This window comes from Miniopterus schreibersii (assembly GCF_964146895.1).
Source record: "Miniopterus schreibersii genome assembly, chromosome: 13".
Lineage (NCBI taxonomy): Eukaryota > Metazoa > Chordata > Mammalia > Chiroptera > Miniopteridae > Miniopterus > Miniopterus schreibersii.
In genome coordinates, this window is record NC_138113.1 from 60,493,392 (window position 1) to 60,515,286 (window position 21,895).

General features: G+C 47.4%; 1 protein-coding gene across 1 annotated transcript in view; it reads left to right on the forward strand.

The window, feature by feature from the left end:
* The window catches only part of NPAS2 (neuronal PAS domain protein 2), a 140,135-nt gene that overhangs the window by 64,411 nt on the left and 53,829 nt on the right, over window positions 1–21,895 (forward strand). Inside the window, exons 3-4 of the mRNA XM_081155769.1 lie at window positions 9,272–9,420; window positions 21,344–21,435. Of these exons, the coding sequence (XP_081011895.1) occupies window positions 9,272–9,420; window positions 21,344–21,435 (241 nt within the window). The remainder of the gene's footprint in view (window positions 1–9,271; window positions 9,421–21,343; window positions 21,436–21,895) is intronic.

Sequence of the window (21,895 nt, forward strand, 5' to 3'; positions counted from 1 at the left end):
CAGCAGCTTCCTCAGGACTGTGCTCCGGTGAGGCTCGCGCTGGGCAACCGTTAAGAAAGAATCACGAGGAAATTAGCCGGCCTCCCACTTGGGCCCCAACACTTTCCTGTAGCTCTGGGTGAGACTAAGCTGCCCCCCTGACATCTCAGAACACAAGAACGGCCTCGGCGCCCAGGCATCCCCACAGGCTCCGCCCAGCCTCTGCATACAAACCCGACTGAGTTTCTGGAGTTCTCTGTGAGATGAGGGTGGCACCAGCCTGCCCTGCTCTGCTCCACGTGGGGTGACCTTTCTCCCCCACATACCCAGATGACCAGGCTGCTGAAGGCTCCGAGCTCAGAGGTGCCCCCAAACCTCAGTGCCTCGGTGCGCAGGGAAATGACAAGGGGTGTTCCTGTCCCAGGGCCCGGGCTTGGGCATGGAGTGGACTGCACTGACCTTAGGGACCTTGCTTTCTGCCAGTTTCCCAAACTGTATCCTGGGAAACACTGGTCCCAGGAAATGCCCTTCAGCAGAGGTTTGGGCCGTCCTGTGACTGTCTCTCTCTCTGGACAGCCTCCGGGCTCCTCAGCACATTAAAGGACCTAAGACTGCGATTAGTGATTAAACAAAAATCTCTTCCATTTTGTTATCATACATTTTTTTAATTATCTGAAAAAAAAATAGTAACAAAAAAGTAAGTTTTTGTGGCCATGGTCCTTGCACTTTCTCCACATAATTCTTCATGATTTTCCATGGAAGACCCTTTGGCCAAAACTGTTTCATGCAACAGGTATCTCAACTTTATTTTCGTAATCCTTGTACATTTTCTTATACATAAAAAAATACCAAAAATCTTTTGAAAAATATTGAAATAAACAATGATTACTGTGTAATCATACCACCTGATCTATTTCCTATCACATTTTTCTACATCTCCACCCAACTTTAACAGGAATACTCTTATCAGATCTCTGTTCGTGTGACTGATCACACTCTAACTTACCCTTCCTGCAAGTTCCCCTTTCGTGGGCAGAACCATCTTAATGTAGCGGCTGCTTACAGTGCCCTCGTGCCTGTCAGCCTGGCATTGTCACAGCTGCTCCCTGGCATATGTCAATTCTGCAAGAAAATGTGAGCTCCTTCTACAACCACTCAGTGCGTCAGGCGCAGCAGAGGACGCTGGTGGAGGCTACAGAAGAGGCTAAGACCTAATGCTCAGACAGGTCCCTTTTGCTCCGTTTCTAATACTCAGGTTTGGGAGGCCTCACGACAGCCTTGCCTGTGTCTGTCTTATCCTGTGATGTGCAGCTAGCCAGCCATTAAGATGGGTCAGAATTCCTGCTCTGGAAGGAACCTTGGGTGTCAGTATTTTAGGCAGTAGCCATCCTGGGTGTCTGTTGCTGTTACAAATCACTCCAGAATTTACAGGGTTAATGCAAAGGCACTTGTTCATTTTGCTCCTGGACCTGTAACTTGGGAAGAACTGGCCTGTACGGGCTCAGCCAGAGTAGCCCAGAGGTGGCCTATGGGACCACCTGTCGGCTGGGCCTCCACCAGGACATGGCTCTCCCCGCGGAGGTTTGGCTCGCAGCGTGCGACAGGGTTCGGGGTGGGGATCACGGAGAGAGCCAGTGGGGGAGCTGCGTGTCCTCTTACTCCCCGCCCGGAGCGTCGAGCACTGTCACTCCTGCCGCACTGCATTCCCTAGAAGGAGCCACTGAGGCCAGCGGCCTGTGCTCGCCCGGACGGACGGGGATCAGAACTCATCTTCCCAGGGGGTGGGGCAGCTTTCAGAGAATTTTAAATGCTCTCGTTTATAATCCAGCATCAGCCTCCTCACTGTTTCATAAGAGGAAGCTGAGGCCTGTGGGGTGGGGGTGCCTCGCCCGCTCTCTCCTGGCGTAGGTGGCAGACCCAGGACGGGAACCCAGCTCTTCTTTACCTCGTGTAATGCGCACGCAGCTGCTCTGGACCATTCGATCCTCCGGGAACCTCACCACTCTACCTCCCAGTGGAGATCGTAAATGTGAAAATCATGTGCCTCATAAACTGCTTTGAGCTCCTCACCACAAAGACCCTCCACGGATACAGATCCGCTCTTCGTGGAACCGCACGCCTATTATTCAAAAACCCAGCTGCTCTGGGCAGCAAGGGGAGCCCGCTCGTGATTCCATCACCCATGCTGGCCATTGCTTTCCAGCTTTATTGGGAAGCATTTGATTTGATCAGCGTTGGCTCCGTTTGACCCACTGATTTGATTCGGAGAGCATCTTCCGTGTCCCCCATCACCCTGTTCTGCTTACTCAGCTAACAGAACTCAATCTATTGGGGCCAGTTTAAAAGACTGCAGCCTTGGGGTTCAACACCATGGAAAGACTGTAGTGGAGAGGTCTGCTAGGTGTTGCGGCTCTTGCCCCCGGGTGCTGGAGAGGCTTGTGCTGACGACACTGCCAGGCCACTGCCCGTGAAGCGGGCCCACGCGCGATCACGGCCACTTTTCCTCTTACTGGCGTCATCCTCACTCCTGGTCCGGCTCAGAGATCAGGAGTCCTGACAGTGCCTCGTTCCTTCCCTGTAGGGAAACGCAGCACATTCGCTGACGCACGAACTGCTCTGCGCCGCTGTTGTGTCCCCTTGCGAATTTCAGAGAGGGGGCCAGGACACAAAGGCACGGAGCCGCTCAGGCTCCCCACGCGGCCGGGGCGCCTCCGGGGAGCGGGGCCGCAGGCTGAGGGGCCAGAAGCCAACCCACGTAGATGTGACCCACTGACCTTTTATAAAGTCAGTGCAGAAATGTCTTTTTTTAATGGTGTTGGAACAACTGGACAACCATATGCAAGCAGACTTCAGCCTGAACCTTATACATTATAAAAGTAACTAACTCAAAATAGATCATAAATCTAAATGTAAAATATGTAAAACTATTATAAGAAAATACAGGAGAAAATCTCTGTGGCCTGAGATTAGGCAAAGGGTTCCCAGACCTGACACCAAAAGAATAAAAGAAAAAATTAACTTGGACTTCCTTGGAATTAAAAAATTTTCATTTCATTTCTTCTTCCTATTAAGAAGATTAAAAGGGCCCCAAGGCCTTAGCTGGTTTGGCTTAGTGGTTAGAGTGTCAGCCCTCAGACTGAAGAGTCCCGGGTTCGAATCGGACCAAGGGCACGTACCTCTGTTGCAGCTCGATCCCTGGCCCCAGTCGGGGCGCTTGTGGGTGGCAACCAATCGATATCTGTCTCATATCAGTGTCTCCTTTCTCTCTCTCCCCCTTCCACTCTCTGAAAAGCAACGGAAAAGATATCTTCAGGTGAGGATTTTTTTAAAAATAAATAAATAAAAGGCAAGCTGGGAGAAAATATGTTTTTTAAAAATGAGAAAATATTGACAAATCATATGTCTGACAAAGGACTTGTGTCAGAATATATGAAGAACTCTCAAAACTCAATAGAAAGAAAACAAAAAAAACAATTTAAAAATAGGCAACAAGATACAAATAGATGCTTCACCGAAGAAGACATGCAGATGGCAAAACACATAAAAATATGTTCACCATCATTAACCATGGAAAATGCAAATTACAGCCCAGCGAGATGGCACTGCCATCCCAGACCAGCTGAAACAGAAGGCACTGGCAATACCAGCTTCCCTTCAGCGTCTGGGTCACTGGGTGGTGAAGGTGGAGGCCAGTGGCACAGCCCTGCTGGAAGGCCGTTTGGTGGTTTCTTATAAAATTAAAACATACACTTTTTCTTTTTTTTAATTTATTGTTGACAGTATTGCAGATGCCCCGTTTCCCCCTTCGCTCCCCTCCACCCAGCCCCGCCCCCCCGGCCTCCCCCACTCTGCTGCTTGTGTCCATGGGCTGTGCACATGTGCAGATGAAAACACACTTTCCACAGGACCCGGCCGTCCTACTCCCAGGTTGCTTTCGTTGGAGAGCTGAAGACTTACGTTCACACAAAAACTTGTGCACAAATGTTTGCACCGCTTGTCCAGAGTCACTGAAAATGAAAAACAAGCGAGTGTCCTCCAGCAGCGGTCCCTGTGGGGGGAGGCCCCGGGGCAGCGGGAAGGGCAGGGCAGGGACAGGTGCAGCAGCCGGGGGAGGCCAGAGGCACCCTGCCGGGGGGGGGGGGGGGGAAGGCCAGGCTCCAAAGGGACCCGCCGCGGGCCGCCCCCGCCTGCTGCCCCGAGAGGCGCGCACCGTGATGGGCCGGGGGCGGCGGGCGGGCGCGGGAGCGAGGGAGTCCGCAGGGAGCTGCTTCGTCTGGATTGTGACGATGGCTGCATGGATTTATACGCGTGCTAAAACTTATAGACCTGTGCCCAAATAGAAAGTCGTGTTTACTGTATGTTAATTTTAAGTAAAAACTTTTGAAGGTAGCCCTGGCTGTGCGGCTCGGTTGGCTGGAGCGTCACCCTTTATGCCGAAAAGGCCGCGGGCTCAATTCCCGGGCAGGGCACATACAGGAGGCAGCCGACGGATGTTCCTCTCGCATCGGTGTTTCTCTCCCTCCCTCTCTCCTCTCTCCACCTCCCTCTCTGCCGCTTTCTGTCTCTCCCTCTCCCCTGCCCTCTCTCTAAAAAATTAGTGAACATGTCTTCAGGTGAAGATAAAAAGAAAACACTTTGGAAGGTATATACCATCAGCAGTACTTTTTCTGGACAAATGGAGTTCGGCCGGGGCCTCTTTGCCTCTGGCCCCACCAGCTCCCCTGCCCCTGCCCACAGCAGGCGCGGCCGGTGCTGACTGGGGAGCAGAGCGCCTGCCCGCAGGACGCGTGCTGCTCTCGCCAGCCACCCGTGCCTGCCCCCGTCTTTCTCACTTCCCCTAATGTGGTCCCTGCTCCCCATCTCCGGATGTGCTAACCGGTTCCCTGCCCTAGACTCGCCAGGAGCCCTGCCCAGGCACATGCAGAAGCTGAGACCAGATGGCCTGGCCTCACTGCCCCGCCACTCTGCTTTCCCACACGTCCCGCTCTCCTGTCAGACTCAACCCCTCAGCACTCTCTGCTGCCCCCGCCGCTTGCCGGCCGCCCCTGGGGCCAGCTCCCATGCAGCCCTCCCTGCGGGCGCCCCGACTGCCTCGCGTGGTCCATCTCGGTGAACCTCCTTGGCCGTTTGTTTGAACTTCCTGCTGGCCTGTATCTCACTGTGCCTGTGTAACAGCTCTCGAGGTGTTCTTAGTTGATTTCGGGAGTGTTCTCACCTGGAAACAAATACTGTCGTCCTGCTAGCGTGCAAGGCCGTTTCTGTGCAGCACTTACTCCCGGTGCAGAATTCGCCGCTCCGGGCCCTGTGCTCCCAGACAAGGCTGCAAAGCTCCGGAGCAGACGCCTTCCCAGTGGTTTTGGAGGGAGCTGAGGAGGGGAGAGAGCCGGTGGTCTCTTCACATCCTGGGCGCCCAGCAGCCTGCACCCCACTTCCTAGTCCCTCGTCGTGTGATATCAGGGGGTTACACGCCTCTCGGTGCCTCAGCCTCATCTGAAATGGGAATGAAACCTCCCTACCTTGGGATGAAAGGAATTAAGGGTTTAAAGCACTTCAGATGGTGCCTCTTATATAGTAAATGCCTCGCAATGTGATCTATGCAACCAATGTCCCTTGAGGGACACCAGGAAAGATAACCTGGGGCCCGTTGAGCCCTGCATTCAAAATCGAAAGGTGAGGCTTGTATCAATGTGTATTTAAAACACATGCACACACCCCTTCCCTTCATCCCAACTCTCTTCTCTTTCTCTCTCTTAAACTCAATCAGAAGAACAACCTGACTGAAAAGTGGACAGAAGATTTGAGATGATCTATGAGAGTATCAACTATGTGAAAAGATGTTTAACATCACTAGTCACCAGAAAAATGCAAATTTAAACCAGAATAGATAATACTACAATGACTAAGGGGAAAAAGACTGATAATACCAAGTGCTGGCGAGGATGTGAAGCAGCTGGGACCCTCATGCTTTGCTCCTGGAACTGCAGAAAAGTGCAGCCCCTTCATGCAGTACGGTGGCAGCTTCGGACGACGCCAAACGTACATTTACCACATGACTCAACAACTTCACATTGTGTATTTACCCAAGAGACGTGACGGCCTCTGTCAGCACAGCCGTGGACGTGGGTATTCAGAGCAGCATTAGTCTTAATACCCCAAGCAGGAAACAACCCAGCGGAATACTAGTTGGCAGTTAAAAGGAATGAAATATTAATATATGGCCCGGCCGGGCGTGGCTCAGCGGTTGAGTGTCGACCTAGGATCCAGGAGATCGGGGTTCGATTCCCGGTCGGGGCACATGCCTGGGTTGCGGGCTCGATCCCCAGTCGGGGGCGTGCAGGAGGCAGCCAATCAATGACTCTCTCATTATTGATGTTTCTATCTGTCTCTCCCTCTCCTTTCCTCTCTGAAATCAATAAAGATATATTTTTTAAAAAAAAAGAAATATTGATATATGTAACAATGTGGATACATCTCAGAAACTTTATGCTGAATGAAAGTCGATGGACTCTGATTCCATTTGTATGAAATTCTAAAAAAGACAGAACTGAAGTAACAGCAGACAGTGGTTTCTGTGGCTGTCATCAAAGGTCACCAACAAAGGCGTCGGAGAAATCCTTAGATAAGGAAACCACTTTACCTGCGGGTTTTGGTAGTGGTTTCAGAGTTACCAAAATTCATCAAACTATACACTTACAATGGATGAATTTTACTGAATGTAAATAATGCCTTAAAGGAGAAACAGACCCAAAGGCTTGTCCTGGTGCCTTGGGAGTGGTGTCTTGGCCTGGCCAGCAGACTTCCTTATTGGAAATAAGGCCCTTCGACGTTTGTCGTCTTTCTCCTACTGCAGAGCTGTGGGTCCAGCTGATCTGACCAATTTCCAGTGGGCACCAGTGTGTTGCAGGTGGAGGCCTGTTTCTGAGGTTATGAGACGAGCCTTCACCATGTCGTCTGCCAGGCCACGTTCTCTGTCATTCAACCACTGAAGACTACGGAGTGACGGCGAACTGGGCATCCTCAGCTCACAGATAATTTATATGGGCGGAGTAGGACAGGAATAGAGCTTTTTTCTGGCTAAGGAGATTGCATGTCACTTTAAAATCTAGGCTGAAAAAGTATGTATAATGCAGACAGCCGCTGGAAGCACGGAACGCTTCCTCTCTTCTCTCCCATGTGCTTGTGCACTGCCTTTCACCCTGGGCCACGCAAAGGGCACCCAGGGTCTTCCTGCTGCGCCTCAGTCAGTGTGCGACTGCGAGCGCCCACCTGAACGGCCCTCGGGGAGGAGCAAGGCCGTGTACAAACCCCCCGAGGGTTTCAGGCCCTCTCAAACAGCAAGGCCATGTACAAACCCCCCGAGGGCTTCAGGCCCTCTCAAACCGCAAGGCAGGAATGAGGGGGAAGTCAGGAAAGGAAGGGGCCCTGAGGTATGGGTTGTGAGCTTGGAGGAATTGCGTCAGGTATTGTCAGAAAACAGCCCAAACTGAGCTATAGTCAACAAAAGATGGCTTACAGGCAGGGTGTTGACACAGAGACAGGTTGTGTGCTATCAGTCAGAGGCAAGCAGAGGCATTATGGCCACCACGCCATCGAGGAAAGGGTCCTTGCGATGTCTCCCTGTGTTTCCAAGGGCTGCCTGGGGAAACAGAACCTTCACTTGATACAGACACCTGTAGGTATTGACACCTACCCCAAGCAAGGTGAGTCCTCTGATGAGAACAAGCTGAGTTGTCACAGCCACCAGCACCCTGTCCTGACTGCCAGTGACCTCCGGATAATTGATCAGCTCCCCCAAGCACCCTGATCCCAGGCCCCAGGCCCCAGGGTGCCTGGAGCACATTGACAGGCCCTGCAGCTTGGCCCCTGATCTCTCAGTGAGCTGACTTTTGGGACGTTCTGTCCTGGGTGAATTTGGGAGGGGTAGGTCAGCTTTCCCAGCCCTGCATCACCTTTGAGTAAGCTGACCCATGATGAGGGACTTGTCCTGTGGAGCTGAGAGCCAGCCCTTGGGCCTGTGGGGTCAGTGAGGATCGCGGCCTCGGAAGTGGCCCTGCTTCCCAGGCTTCCTCTGGCGAGGGCAGGCTTCCTGCGTTAAGTGTTTCTATTCAAGTTCCCTGGGATCCTGGGGTTCGTCTGAGGGGCCTCCAGGGGGCTCCCCTCTCCTCAGCTGAGCAGCTCCAGTTGGTCCCTATAGGTGTTCAGTGTCGTGTATCAGTTTTTTAATAAACTTTATTTTTTAGAGCTTGTAGGTTCACAAAGAACTAAAGGTACAGAGATTTCCCATACACCCCTGCCCCTACTTATTCACGCGTCCCCCATTATAACACCCCCGCCCAGGGCGGTACACTTGCTGTAGCTGAGGAACCTACACTGACCCATCGTCATCCCCCAGAGCCCGTGGTCTGCATCAGGGCTCACGCGAGCTGGACATTCTGTGGGTTTGGGCAAATGTCTAATGACTTGTACCCACCATGATGGTACCATACGGACTAGTTTCACTGCCCTCAGAACCCCCTGTGCTCCACCCATCCTTCCTTCACCACCTCAGCCCCTGGCAGCCACTGACGCTTTCACTGCCTCCATAGTTCTCTCTCTCCCACAGTGTCATGTCGCTGGAATCATACAGTGTGTAGCCTTTTCAGATTGGCTTCTCCCACTTAGTAACATCCATTGAGGATTCTTCTATGTCATCTTCAAGAGCTCAGCCACTCTTACCAGCTTGACAGCCAAGAGCAGTCCCTGCCCCATGCTGGCCCTGGGTTGGGCCTGACTTGCAGATGGTCTCATGTGGGTCCTGCCTTGTCTCCTGGGCAGGATAACAAGCTCTGGGGCAGTGGCCAGGACACATGCCCTTGATGGCACTGGCTATGCTGGACACTCAGGACCGTCTGTGACTTGGTACCAGAGGCTGGATTTTCTGAGTTGGGGGACATGGTTTGAGGCTGAGGAAGGACTATCAGAGCAAACTCCTCTGGGCTGCAGCATCTGAAAGGCATGTTGTTTGCTCTCTGAAGGTCAAGCTCTATGAAGTCAGAGTGAGTGGCATCTGGCGACAGCTAATCTGTGTAAAATTTTGCATGAGGCGGAACTTACTTATTAACGCTGCCTCTCTTTGTGGCCAAGGGTCTAACAAAACATTTTTCTGTCTCCTTTATTCAGTTCTGAACTGTGGCGAATGTTACTTTCCCTGAGTCTTGATGTGATCACAACAGAGCTTGCGCTGCTAGGAAGCCCTGTAAGAAAGCCCTTATGAAGAAGAATGCCCAGTAACCTGTGCGTCCTGTGTTCACAGAGCCTCTCGAAACAAGTCTGAGAAGAAGCGGCGGGACCAGTTCAATGTTCTCATCAAAGAGCTAAGCTCCATGCTCCCTGGCAACACACGGAAAATGGACAAAACCACCGTGCTGGAAAAGGTCATCGGATTTTTGCAGAAACACAATGGTAAAGGTTATGCCTCTCTTCCTTTTTACCCCGTTCCTGCCCTTTCATTGGCGTGACTTCGTCACTCTGGGATTCCTGCCAGGTTCTCTCTCCCCAGCCGAGCTGGTCGCATCAGTCAGAGGCTCCCGCTGTCCCAGGCACTCTGCCCTCTGTAAAATCCCATCTCCAGCAGGCTTGGGAGAGGACACTCACTTCCCAGATTGATTTATTAGCTGGAGGAGAGAATCTAAAACAGCCTCACAGGTGGCACCCAGCGCAGTGGAGTGGCATTAGCAGTGGGAGCGTCTTGATTAACAAGCATTTTTCATCCAGCCCTGCAGAAGTGCAATACCCGTATTCCTTATCACACTGTGCTGCTTCCTCCAACCACCTCTGTCACACCCTTAAACAATCTGGCCTTCCAAGCTCCACCATGAAACAAATAAGTTGAAAATCATTAATTCACTTAGGAAATTCATTTTTATTGAGGTATAACCCACATACCATAAAGTGCACCATCTTGAAGTTTGTTATTGAGTGGTTTTTATTATGTTCACAAGGTTATATAACCATCAACAGTGTCCAATTTTATTATCCCAAAAAGAAATCCCATGCTTATTACAATCACTTCCCATGTTCCCTCCCTCCAAGTCCTGGCAACCACTAATCTACTTTCTGTCTCTATAGGTTTACCTGTTCTGGGCATTTCATAAAAATAGAATCATCCAATATATGGTGTGTTTTTTCTCACTTATTTCACTTAACATCCATATTTTAGCAAGTTTCTGTATTTCATTCCATTTTATGACCAACTGATATGTATTGTATGGATATACCACATTTCGCTTATCCACTTAGATGGATATTTGGGTTGTTTCTACTTTCTAGCTGTTATTAATAATGCTGCTATTAGGATCCTATCATGCTGGCAGACTAGGGAAGCTCCATCCACTTGCTCCTAGCACTGGACCTTCAGCTAAACTGCAGAACATTCAACTTGAAAAACCAGCTGGAAAAATAGCTGATCTGAAATACTGTGGGTGGGGAGCATGGAGAGGGAACAGGCGAAGACACTCACTGGGTGAGCCAACTTGTGCAGAGCTGTGAAGGGGAGCTCTGGTAGCATCCAGCAGCGGGAATCAGCAGTGATTTGGTCCACCTGGGAGACTCAGACTGCACTATCCCAGGCAAAAAGCAATTGCTTGGTTACAACACCAGCCTGGGAAGTTTGCCCTAGTCTGTGTCTGCAGGAGGGGCCACACAGCAGAACTCCAGACTGGCAGAAGGGTCTGACTGGTTTACTTAGCAGTGAATCTGAGAAATAGATTATTTTCTGAAAGCACTTTTGGCAGAGAGCCGGAAGAGGGCCAGAGTGCCCTGGGAAAAAGGAGCGATCACCCCCACCTCGAGGGAAGAGAAGACGCCCCTTCCCCCACCTGTGGAAAGGCCCTGGGCTGGAACTCTGCACCAGTGCAATTCAGCCTGGCGGCATGGGGGACTCCAACATCAGGCCTGGTGGGCGCCGGGGCAGAAGCCCTGCTCCACAAGGGCTGGCCATGCTAAAAGATTAGAGGGCCAAGAGGGGCTGGGTTGTGGGTTTGTGTGTGTGTGTTTTTAGTATCTCCTCCTACAACAGGGTGCCAGTGACCTAGGCAGAGCTGAGGCATTGGAAGGAGAGGAAGTGCCTGCCTGCCTCCTACAAGCAACGGGCACCATCCCCAACAGGAGTCTGTTTAAACCATCCTGGCTAGGCCCACATACCCCTGCAGAGCCCAGTTCTGTGGGGGAAGGGAGAGCAGCTAAAAGAGGGACATTCAAGATGTGAGACCCAAGACAGACCCAGCCTCTGGGCTACGGAGGCCCCACCCTCCGCACCTCAATGGGGATCAGCCCTGCCAGTTGAGGTGAAGCTGCCCAGAGACAGTGACTCATGTTGGCTGGCACCCGAGGGCCATGGAAGGCCCAGGCTGGACACACAGGGACCAGATTCAAAAACCTCAGAGAAAAATCCAGCAACTGCACAAACAGAAGATCCAAAGGGTTTCGTGGTTTGTTTTTGTTTCTATTTCTCTGTCTCTTTTTCTACCTTTCCTTTTAGCCTATTCTCTTTTCTCCTTCTCTTTACTTTTTAATTTTAATTTTAATTTTTCCATTTTTCTTTCCCTATTCTAAATTGTATTTATTCATTACTATTACTTTTAAATTATTATTTAATTTATTTTTTCTTTCTTTTTTTAATACATAGTCTATTTCTTGTCTCTTATTTCCATTGATATTCTTTTTTTTTCTTTTTTTTTTAAGCTTCTTTGTTGTGGCTGCTTTTATCATCGTTGCTGGTTTTTTTTATGTTGGTTTTGGTTTGGTCTGGTTTTATCTTGTTTTGTTCTGTCAGAGGCTGTATAACAGTTGGCACAACATGGTCAAGATTGCGACTCACAGTGAGCAAGCCTGAGGGCTGAGCCCACCCATGAACACAACAGCAATCAAGACCCAAATTCAACAAGAGGGCCAACATAATCCATACAAGGGACATTCCTAGAGCACCCAGCTCAAAAGATCAAGGAGACTGCACCATTAGACAAGAAGGCCACCCCACCAAGACTGGGAGGCAGGGCAGTCTTATCCAATACACAGAAACTAACACAAAGACACAGCAAAAATGGAGAGACAAACAAACAGGCCCCAGATGAAAGAACAGGAGGAATCTCCAGAAAAAGAGTTAAATGAAATAGAAGAAAGCAATTTATCAGATATAGAGTTCAAAGTAATGGTTATAAGGGTGCTCAAGCAACTTAGAACAACAAGGAATTTAATGAGAAGTCCAGGGAACTTGCTGGGAACCACATCAGCATGAAAAAGGATATGGAAACCATGAATAAGAACCAGTCAGAAATGAAGACTGGCCTCTCCGAAAGAAAGAATTCCCAAGAGGAATCAACAGTATGTTACCAGAAGCTTTGGATCGAATCGGTGAATTAGAAGAAAAGGTAAAAAAAATCACTCAATCAGAGCAACAAAAAGAAAAATAAGTTAAAAAGCATGAGGACACTTTAAGGGAACTGTGGGATAACATGAAACAGAGCAACATCTGCATCATAAGGGTCCAAGAAGGAGAAGAAGTGAGCAAAGGATAGAGAGCCTGTTTGTAGAAATATGGACAGAAATTTCCCTAACCCAATGAAGAAAAAAGCCACACAAGTTCAGGAGGCACAGAGACTCCCAATCAAAATGAACACAGAGACTCACAGCAAGACACATCATAATTAAAATGGCAAATGTTCAAGACAAAGAAAGAATATTCAGGGCAGCAAGAGAGAGACAATCAGTTACCTACAAAGGGGCTCCCATAAGGCTGTCAGCTGACTTCTCATCAGAAACTCTACAGGCCAGAAGGGAATGGCATGAAGCTTTCAAGGTAATGCAAAACAAGGATCTGAAACCAAGACTATTCTGTCCAGCAAGGCTATCATTCAAAATAGATGGTGAAATAAAGAGCTTCCCAGACAAAAAAAGACTAAAGGAGTTTATCGCCACCAAACCAGCATTGCAGGAAATGTTAAAGCGACTGCTTTAATTAGAAGTAGAAATAGAGAGAGAAACATAGGCATAAAGAATAAAATGGCAATAGATAAGTACCTATCAATAATAACCTTACATGTAATTGGATTAAATGCTCCAATCAAAAGACATAGGGTAGCTGAATGGATAAGAAAGCATGACCCATATGTATGCTGTCTACAAGAGACCCACACAGGGCGAGAGTGAAGGGATAGAAAAAATATTCTGTACAAATGGAAAAGAAAAAAAGCTGGGGTAGCAAAACTCATATTGAACAAAATAGACTTCAAATGAAGACCGTAACGAGAGACAAGAAAGGTCACTACATAATACTAAAGGCATTGGTCCAACAAAAGGATATAACCCTGGTAAACACATATGCACCCAACATAGGAGCACCTAAATATATATTTAAAAAAAACAAGCCTCCTGGAGGACTTTAAGGGAGAGATCGACAGCAATACAGTCATACTAGGGGACTTGAACATCCCACTCGTTTCACTGGATAGATCTTCCAGGCAAAAAATCAACAAGGAAACAGTGACCTTAAAAGACACAGTCAGATGGATTTAATTGACATTTACAGAACATTTCATCCCAAAGCTGCAGAATATACATTCTTCTCAAGTGCACACAGGACATTCTCAAAGATAGAGCACACTTAGGACACAAAACAAGTATGTACATGTTCAAGAAGATTGAAATCATATCAAGCATCTTCTTGGATCACAGTAGCATGAAACTAGAAATCAACTACAATTAAAAAAAAAACAACAACCTCAAAAACATTTAAACACATGGAGACTAAAAAGCATGTTTTTAAACAGTGAATGGGTTACCAAAGAGATCAAGAAAGAAATCAAAAACTTTCTGGAAACAAATGAAAATGATCACACAACAACCCAATATCTGTGGGACACAATGAAAGCAGTCCTGAGAGGGAAGTTCACAGCACCACAGGCCTACCTCAAAAAACAAAATATTTCTAATAAATTCTCTAATCCTAAAACTAAAATAATTAGAAAAAGAACAACAAGAAAACCCCAGAATAAGTGGAAGGAAAGAAATCATAAAGGTCAGAGCAGAAATAAATGACGTAGAGACTAAAAAAAAACAAAAAAACAATGCGAAATATTGATGAAACCAAGAGCTGGTTCTTTGAAAAGATAAACAAGATCAATGAACCACTAGCCAGGCTGGTCAAGAAACAAAGAGGGAGGACCCAAATAAACAAAATCAGAAATGATAAAGGTGAAATAACAACTGACCCAACAGAAATACAAAGGATCGTAAGAAAATACTATGAGCAATTAATTATATGTGAACAAACTGGACAACCTGGATGAAATGGACAAATTCCTAGAAACCTACAATCTTTCAAAACTGAATCAGAAAGAATCAGAAAAACTGAATAGGCCGATAACAACTAAAGAAATTGAAGCAGTAATATTAGCAAATGGGATCCAGTAATACATTAAAAAGATCATGCACCGCGACGAAGTGGGATTTATTCCAGGGATGCAAGGCTGGTGTAATATTCACAAATGAATAAATGTGATACATCACATAAACAAAATGAAGAATAAAAATCACATGATCATATCTATAGACACAGAAAAAGAATTCGACAAAATCCAGCACCCATTTTTGATAAAAACTCCCAGCAAAGTGGGAGTAGAGGGATCACACCTCAACATAATAAAAGCCATGTATGACAGACCTACAGCCACCATCACACTCAATGGGCAAAAACTAAAACCATTTCTCTTAAGATCAGGAACAAGACAGGGAATGTCCACTTTCACTCTCTTATTCAACATAGTACTGGAAGTCCTCGCCACAGCCACCAGACAGGAAGAAAACATAAAAGGCATCCAAACTTAATGGAGGAAGTAGAACTGTCATTATTTGCAGATGACATGATATTGTACATAGAAAACCCTAAGAACTCCACCAAAAATCTACTAGATTTAATAAATGAATTTGGCAAAAAAGCAGGATACAAAATTAATACCCAGAAATTGATAACACTTTAATGAACTCTCAGAAAGAGAAACTGAAAAAAAAAAAAAAAATCCCATTTACCATTGCAACAACAACAACAAAAGATACCTAGGAATAAACTTAGTCAAGGAAGTAAAAGGCCTGTACTTGGAAAACCATAGGACATTGAAAAAATAGAGGAAGACATAAACAAGTGGAAGCATATACTGTGCTCATGGATTGGAAGAACTAACATCATTAAAATGTCCACACTACCCAAAGCAATCTATAGATTCAGTGCCATCCCTATTAAAATACCAACAGCATATTTCACAGATCTAAAACAAATATTCCAAAAATTTATATGGAACCAAAGATGACCCCGAATAGCCACAGCCATCTTGAGAAAGAAGAACAGAGTTGGAGGGATCACAATACCAGATGTCAAGTTATACTAAAAGCCACTGTAATCAAAACAGCCTGGTCCTGGCACAAGATCAGACATATAGGTCAATGGAACAGAACAGAGAAACCAGAAATCGACTCAAGCCATTACACTCGATTAATATTTGACAAAGGAGGCAGGAGCGTACAATGGAGTAAAGACAGTCTCTTCAATAAGTGGTGCTGGGAAAATTGGACAGGTACATGCAAAAAAATGAAACCAGACCACCAACTTACACCATGCACAAGAATAAACTCAAAATGGATAAAAGACTTAAATGTAAGTTGCAAAGCCATAAAAATCCTGGAAGAAAACATAGGCAATAAAATCTCAGACATCTCACATAGCAGAATTTTCACCGATACATCTCCTAGGGCAACAGAAACAAAGGAGAAAATAAACCAATGGGACTGCATCAAATTGAAAAGCTTCTGCACAGCAAAGAAACCATCAACAAAATGAAAAGGGAGCCCACTGTGTGGGAGAACATACTCACCAATGATACATCTGATAAAGGATTAATTTCCAAAACATATAAAGAATTCATACAACTTAATAAAAGGGAGACAAAACCATCCAATTAAATAATAGGCAAAGGACCTGAATAGACACTTCTCCAAAGAGGACACACAGAGGCCAAGAGACATATGAGAAAACGCTCAATGTCACTAATCCTCAGAGAGATGCAAATTAAACCACAATGAGGTGTCACCTCACACCTGTCAGAATGGCTCCATCAACAAATCAACAAACGACATGTGCTGGCGAGGGTGTGGGGAAGGGGACCCTGGTGCACTGCTGGTGGGAATGCAGACTGGGGCGGCCACTATGGAAAACAGTGTGGAGGGGCCTCAAAAACTTAAAAAGGAAATTACCCTTTAACCCAGTGATCCCACTCCTAGGAATGTATCCTAAGAATCCTGAAACACTAATCAGAAAGAATCTATGCCCCCCTATGCTCATAGCAGCACAGCTTACAACAGCTAAGATCTGGAAACAGCCCAGGTGCCCACCAGTAGGTGATGGATGAAAAGCTGGGGGACATTCACACCGTGGATACTACGCAGCTGCAAAGAAGAAGATCCTGGTGCCCTTTGGGACAGCATGGAGGGACCTGGAGAGTATTATGCTGAGTGAGATAAACTAGGCAGAGAGAGACAAACATCACATAGTTTCACTTATATGTGGAATCTAATGAACAAAATTATCTGATGGACAAAATAGGTCCAGAGACATGGGTGCATGGAACAGACTGACAGATCTGGGGGGAAGGGGGGGTCGGGAGGAGATTAACCAAGAACTTACATGAATATATGCATAGGCCATGGACACAGACAGTGGTGTGGTGAAGGCCTGGGGGGGGCTGTGTGGAATGGGTACGTGGGGGGAAATTAGGGAACATCCGTACTACTGTCAACAATAAAAAATAAACTTTAAAAAATAATGCTGCTATCATCACACAGGTAGAATCTGTTGTTTGGATACATCTTTTCAGTTCTCTTGGATATATACCTGGAAGGGCTATTGCTGGGTCAAATGGCAACTCAGTGTTTAACGTTTTGAGGAACTAACAAGCTGTTTCTCAGACTGGCTGCAGGACTTTACATTTTCTGCAGTCATGTCTGAGGGCTCCAGTCTGTCCGTATCCTCAGCAGCACTGCTTGTCGTCTGCTCCTACATGTGCGCACACGCGTCTATCATCTTCCTGGTGGGTGTGAAGCGATATCTCGTTGTGGTTTTGATTGTATTTGCCTAATTATTAATAATGTTGAGCTTTTTATGTGCTTATTAGCTATCTATATATCTTCTTTAGTGAATTGTCTATTGAAATCCTTTGCCCATTTTTAAATTGAATTATTTACCTTTTTGTTGTTAGGTTGTTTTTCATATATTGTAAATACTAGACCCTTATCAGTTATAGGAGTACAGTGGCACAGTACTTGATGGCCCCAGGAGCTAATCGGAATGGTTATACTTCTGCAATAATGATTTGCCCAAGTGAAATAGCAGGTTGGTTTGATTACCAAGAAATTGTGTGCAAATTACTCAAACTAGGTCAGTGCCACCGAAAGGCAAGACAGCTGTTAAATAGGACAGCTGGGATCAAGTTCATCAGTGTGACATTTATGCAGGGCTCTGCTGGCTGTGGAATTACAGAATTGTCAGATCTAGGCCCTGAAAGGATCAATCAGCAGAAATGCAGCCTTCTAACACGAGGAGCTCGTGTCTTCGTCTCGCCTTTTTCATGGGACTGACTACTCTGCACAGTGCACTTAAATGCAACCAGGATCACTCAGTATCCCACTTATCCTCTGTGAGCTCATATTCAAAAGAAAACAGAAAATCCATGGCAGATTTTATGGAGAAATATAGTGGTTGAAACAAAATTTGGATTAAAGCAAAAAACAAAAACAAACTATAACTTTACTGATAATCCAAATGGACATGAACTCCACAGGCATCTGCGACAGGGTAGAGAATCACATGATCGGCATTTACTCAGGGCTCACCATGAGCCAGGCAAGCGCCGTTCTCAGGGCTGTTTCACAGTGCATCTGAGATTCACACGCTGCTTGAGTTAGTGCCATTTCACAGATGAGGCAACCAAGGCACAGAGGTAGTGCAGACGGCCAGGACAGTGCCGAACTTACGCCAGGCAGTCTACCTCCAGAGCCCAAGTTCTTTTTTTCTTCTTCTTCTTTTTAATATACCTTTATTGATTTCAGAAAGAGGAAGGGAGAGGGAGAGAGAGAGAGAAACATCAATTATCAGAGTCATTAATCGGCTGCCTCCTGCACACCCCCAACTGGGGATCAAGCCTGCAACCCAGGCATGTGCCCTGACCGGGAATCGAACTGAGATCTCCTGGATCCTAGGTCGACGCTGAACAGCTGAGCCACGCCGGCTGGGCCAGAGCCCAAGTTCTTAACACTACGCCACCCTGCTCCTCCTCAGGAGGTGATTTGTGGGCTCCTACGGATATTTGTATCATAGCTACACTGTAGCGGTTCATTAGGGTGGCCATTTAGATTACTGGTCCTCAAGCTTGCTGCCCACTAGACTCACCTGAGGAGCTTTTAAAAACACGTATAACTGGGCCACACCTCACAGATCCATGATCAGGGCTTTTAGGGGTGGAACCACAGTGGAGAGCGGGAGCCGGCTCCGCTGTGGGAGCACTTACACCTCAAAAGAGAGCAAACACTACGAGTCGGGACTGCCTGCTGTGGGCACGGAAAGCTTTCCAGCAGTGCTCCCCTGGGCTGGGCCCGGCCTCCGTGGTGTTGACGACCCCGGGGTGATCCCAGCGCGCAGCCAGGGCTAAGAGCGGCAGGTTTAGACCTGCTTTCTGCCTTCATGCTAAAGGGAGGCCACGTCATGAGGAAGGAAAGATGATCGGCCCGGGCATAGTTATAATTACTTCGCTCTTTTCTCATTCATTTTTCAAACATCCCCATTTTCTCAGCTTGCGAGGTAAACCCTGATTCTGCAAAGCCTGCGTGTTCCCTTTGGAGTTATTCGAGCTAAAGTGAGGGTCTGGCCACGTCCCTCTGCGGAGCAGTTGTGCGCAGACATTATCCATAGAAGAGAAAGGCCCCTAAACTGTGGAACCAGGTGCACTGGACGCTCCTGGTGCACATCCCTCTAAACACCGCCCTGCAGGGCCCGTGAGGCCGGCACACGTCCCTGTCCTGCGTGAGTCTCCAGCTGATTCAGTGTCGTTTTCCGCCGACAGCCGGCCCCGCGCCTCATCGCCGCCGCTTCAGTGTTTGCCTTAGTTCGCGGGCAGGCGGTGGAGAGGCTGCAGAACAGGAGAAATGTCCCTGCCGGGCGGGATCCGCTTCACCCAGCCCGGGAGAGAGTTTTTGCCCCATTTTCCAGGCTTTTCTTTGACCACATACAGGCAGAGATACACTGCTCCTCAGTGCTCATCCTCAGAGCAGTCAGGAGGTGAGCGCTCCAAGCACAGCTACCACCTGACACTACAGGGAATTGGGGGGTTAGCTGTTAGTTGCATTGTTTTTCTGCAAAATTGCTTCCAGGCGGTTTTGATTCCCCTGTTGGAACCCACTGTGACCACACCTCCTTGGTATCCTGCCCGGCTGCCTGTAGCTAATGATGCTGGTCACCTCAGATGCCAGTGGATACATGACTGTAACACTGAATTTTATTTCCCACTTAATATTTTTTGCTTGCTTTGAGACATATTATGCTATACACTGAGCCTTCACTTCTTCTAAGAACGATAATCAAATTATTGAAATACCAAGTGAGGGAAGTATCTTCTTCCAGCATTGTCATGCTGTTGTTTAGAAAGTACCCAGCCACTCCGACTGGCCTGAAAGTTACTTATGTAGAAGAAATGGGCCTTTCCTGTTCCTTTACCATTCAGTTGAATGGACTTCCCCCTAAATTAAATTTGGACTGCCGAGTAGACTCTTCTGGACAGTTAATTTACAGTTTGATCCTAATGGTCAAAATAATTTCACAGATGAGTTGATGAGTTGAGAAAGGTGGAGGGCATTTACAGGATTAGTTTATTAGCATATCCTCGGTCCATTTTTCTTCTAAGTGGTCAAACTGTGGCATTCATTTGTTTAAGGACATGAGAGCTTCACCCTGTCTTCCTTGCCTCAGCCAGCACCCCAGAATGAACACTGGCCTGGCCTCTACTTTCTAGGGTGCATTTAACCTCTGGCCCCATTGGTGGCAGCAACTTGTTCTTTCCAAAATCTCAAAGGAAGAAACCATCCCGGCAGAGCCGGGCATTGTGAGGACACTGGGTGATGGAGCACAGAAGGACTATAGTCACAGGTCACTGAGCCCCTCACATCACCTCATTCACGTGTAACCGCTGAATTCACTCAGATCCATCCGCTCACAGGGCAGGATGCAGTCTCCACGCTGCACATAAGCAAGGCCACCAACAACCCAGGTCAGAGGAGAACCCCCGATGTTTCTCCTAATTTACAGTTTATAGAATATCTGTCTGAGCAGTTTGCATTTTCCAGGAAGTTGTTGAACGCGTTAGTTTTTTCCTTGGAGGTAGGAGATAAATCAGAGGTACTTCAGTTGTTCTTAGCACCAAGAAAAGACTCCCTAACGAAACCTCTTACTGTGTAAAGTGAAGCAAAGCGTTGGCGAAGGGTAGAGGGGAAGCTGGAGGGATAGCGAGGGCGCCCGATGTAGCAGGTGCACTGTTGGTAATAACCTTACTGGAGACATTTTAGTAATGAAGCAAACACTTTCAAAAATGCTGAAGAAGCAGCATATTTAAGGATATTCTGCGTCAACCAATGACCACTGAATTTACTGACATGAATAATACCATCAGTACAAGGTAGTTACAGAACCAAAGTATAGATTAACCCAGGAAAGTTTGAGAAGAATAAATCCTGGCTTTAAAAGCAATTCAGTGACATGCGTTTGTATCACACCTTACACTCGGGTGCCGGGAAATGCTAAGAATACATTACATCCTGCAGAGACGCAGTCAGTTATATACCACATGCCTAACCTGTTTCTAGAATTTTGAAAATCACATGTCTAAACTTCTTTGACCAAAATTTTTAAAAAGCAGCTCAAGAATGTCCCACCAGGCCAGTCTGCTCCTGTTGCCTTGACAACTCCAGCTGCTGCTGATGGGCTTTGTCAAGTGGCAGTTCAAGGGCACTGTGCCACCTGCTGGCAGCAGGCACTGCGCCCACGGAAGGGTGGGGTACTCTCCTCCCAGAGGCTCATTAAATGGGTGTGAAAACATTAAGGGGTGTTTTTAGGCCCATTACATTCAAAGTTCCCAGTCCTTGGCAACCAGGGTAATGTATGTGCTTATATTGACTTCTTTCATTAAACGACACAGAGGATTGCATGGAGTTTCATAGACGTGACTTGTGCTTCATTTGTTAACCCCAGTGCCTGGGTGCCTTTGGATATAAAAGCTTGTTTGTGTGTTTTTAGAAGTCTCAGCACAAATGGACTTCTGTGATATTCAACAGGACTGGAAGCCTTCCTTCCTCAGCGATGAAGAGTTCACGCAGCTGATGCTGGAGGTGAGACGCACTTTCAAACTGGCTCAACTGGTTGCAGATGAAAGTGTAGCTGCTTGTTCCATGTAAGACCCTATGCCCAAGTAAACAGCTGTTCTTGGTCCTGGAAAGAGTCTTGAAACAGAAACCCGCCTGAAGCTGTCCCGCTGCTGCTTATGTTTTGGCTACCGAGTTGGGCCCTCTAAGCAAGGGTCCCCAAACCGACTGTGTGTGCACTGTTGCCATAGTGACTGCAGGGCAGCCCCGTCGGGGTCTCCCAACCAGAGGTCACCCAGTGGGGAGCTGGGAGGCGAGCGGAGGCAGGGGAGGGGCAAGACTCCATCTCGCACTGTCTTCCTGCTCAGGCCCCCCTTGAGAATGCAGTGACTACTCTTTCCCTTAGGAGAACACATTTTGAAAACGTGTCTCCTTTTAAAGTCATACTTTTAGCTTGAGTTCACATTGCACCCACGTGGCAGGTGGG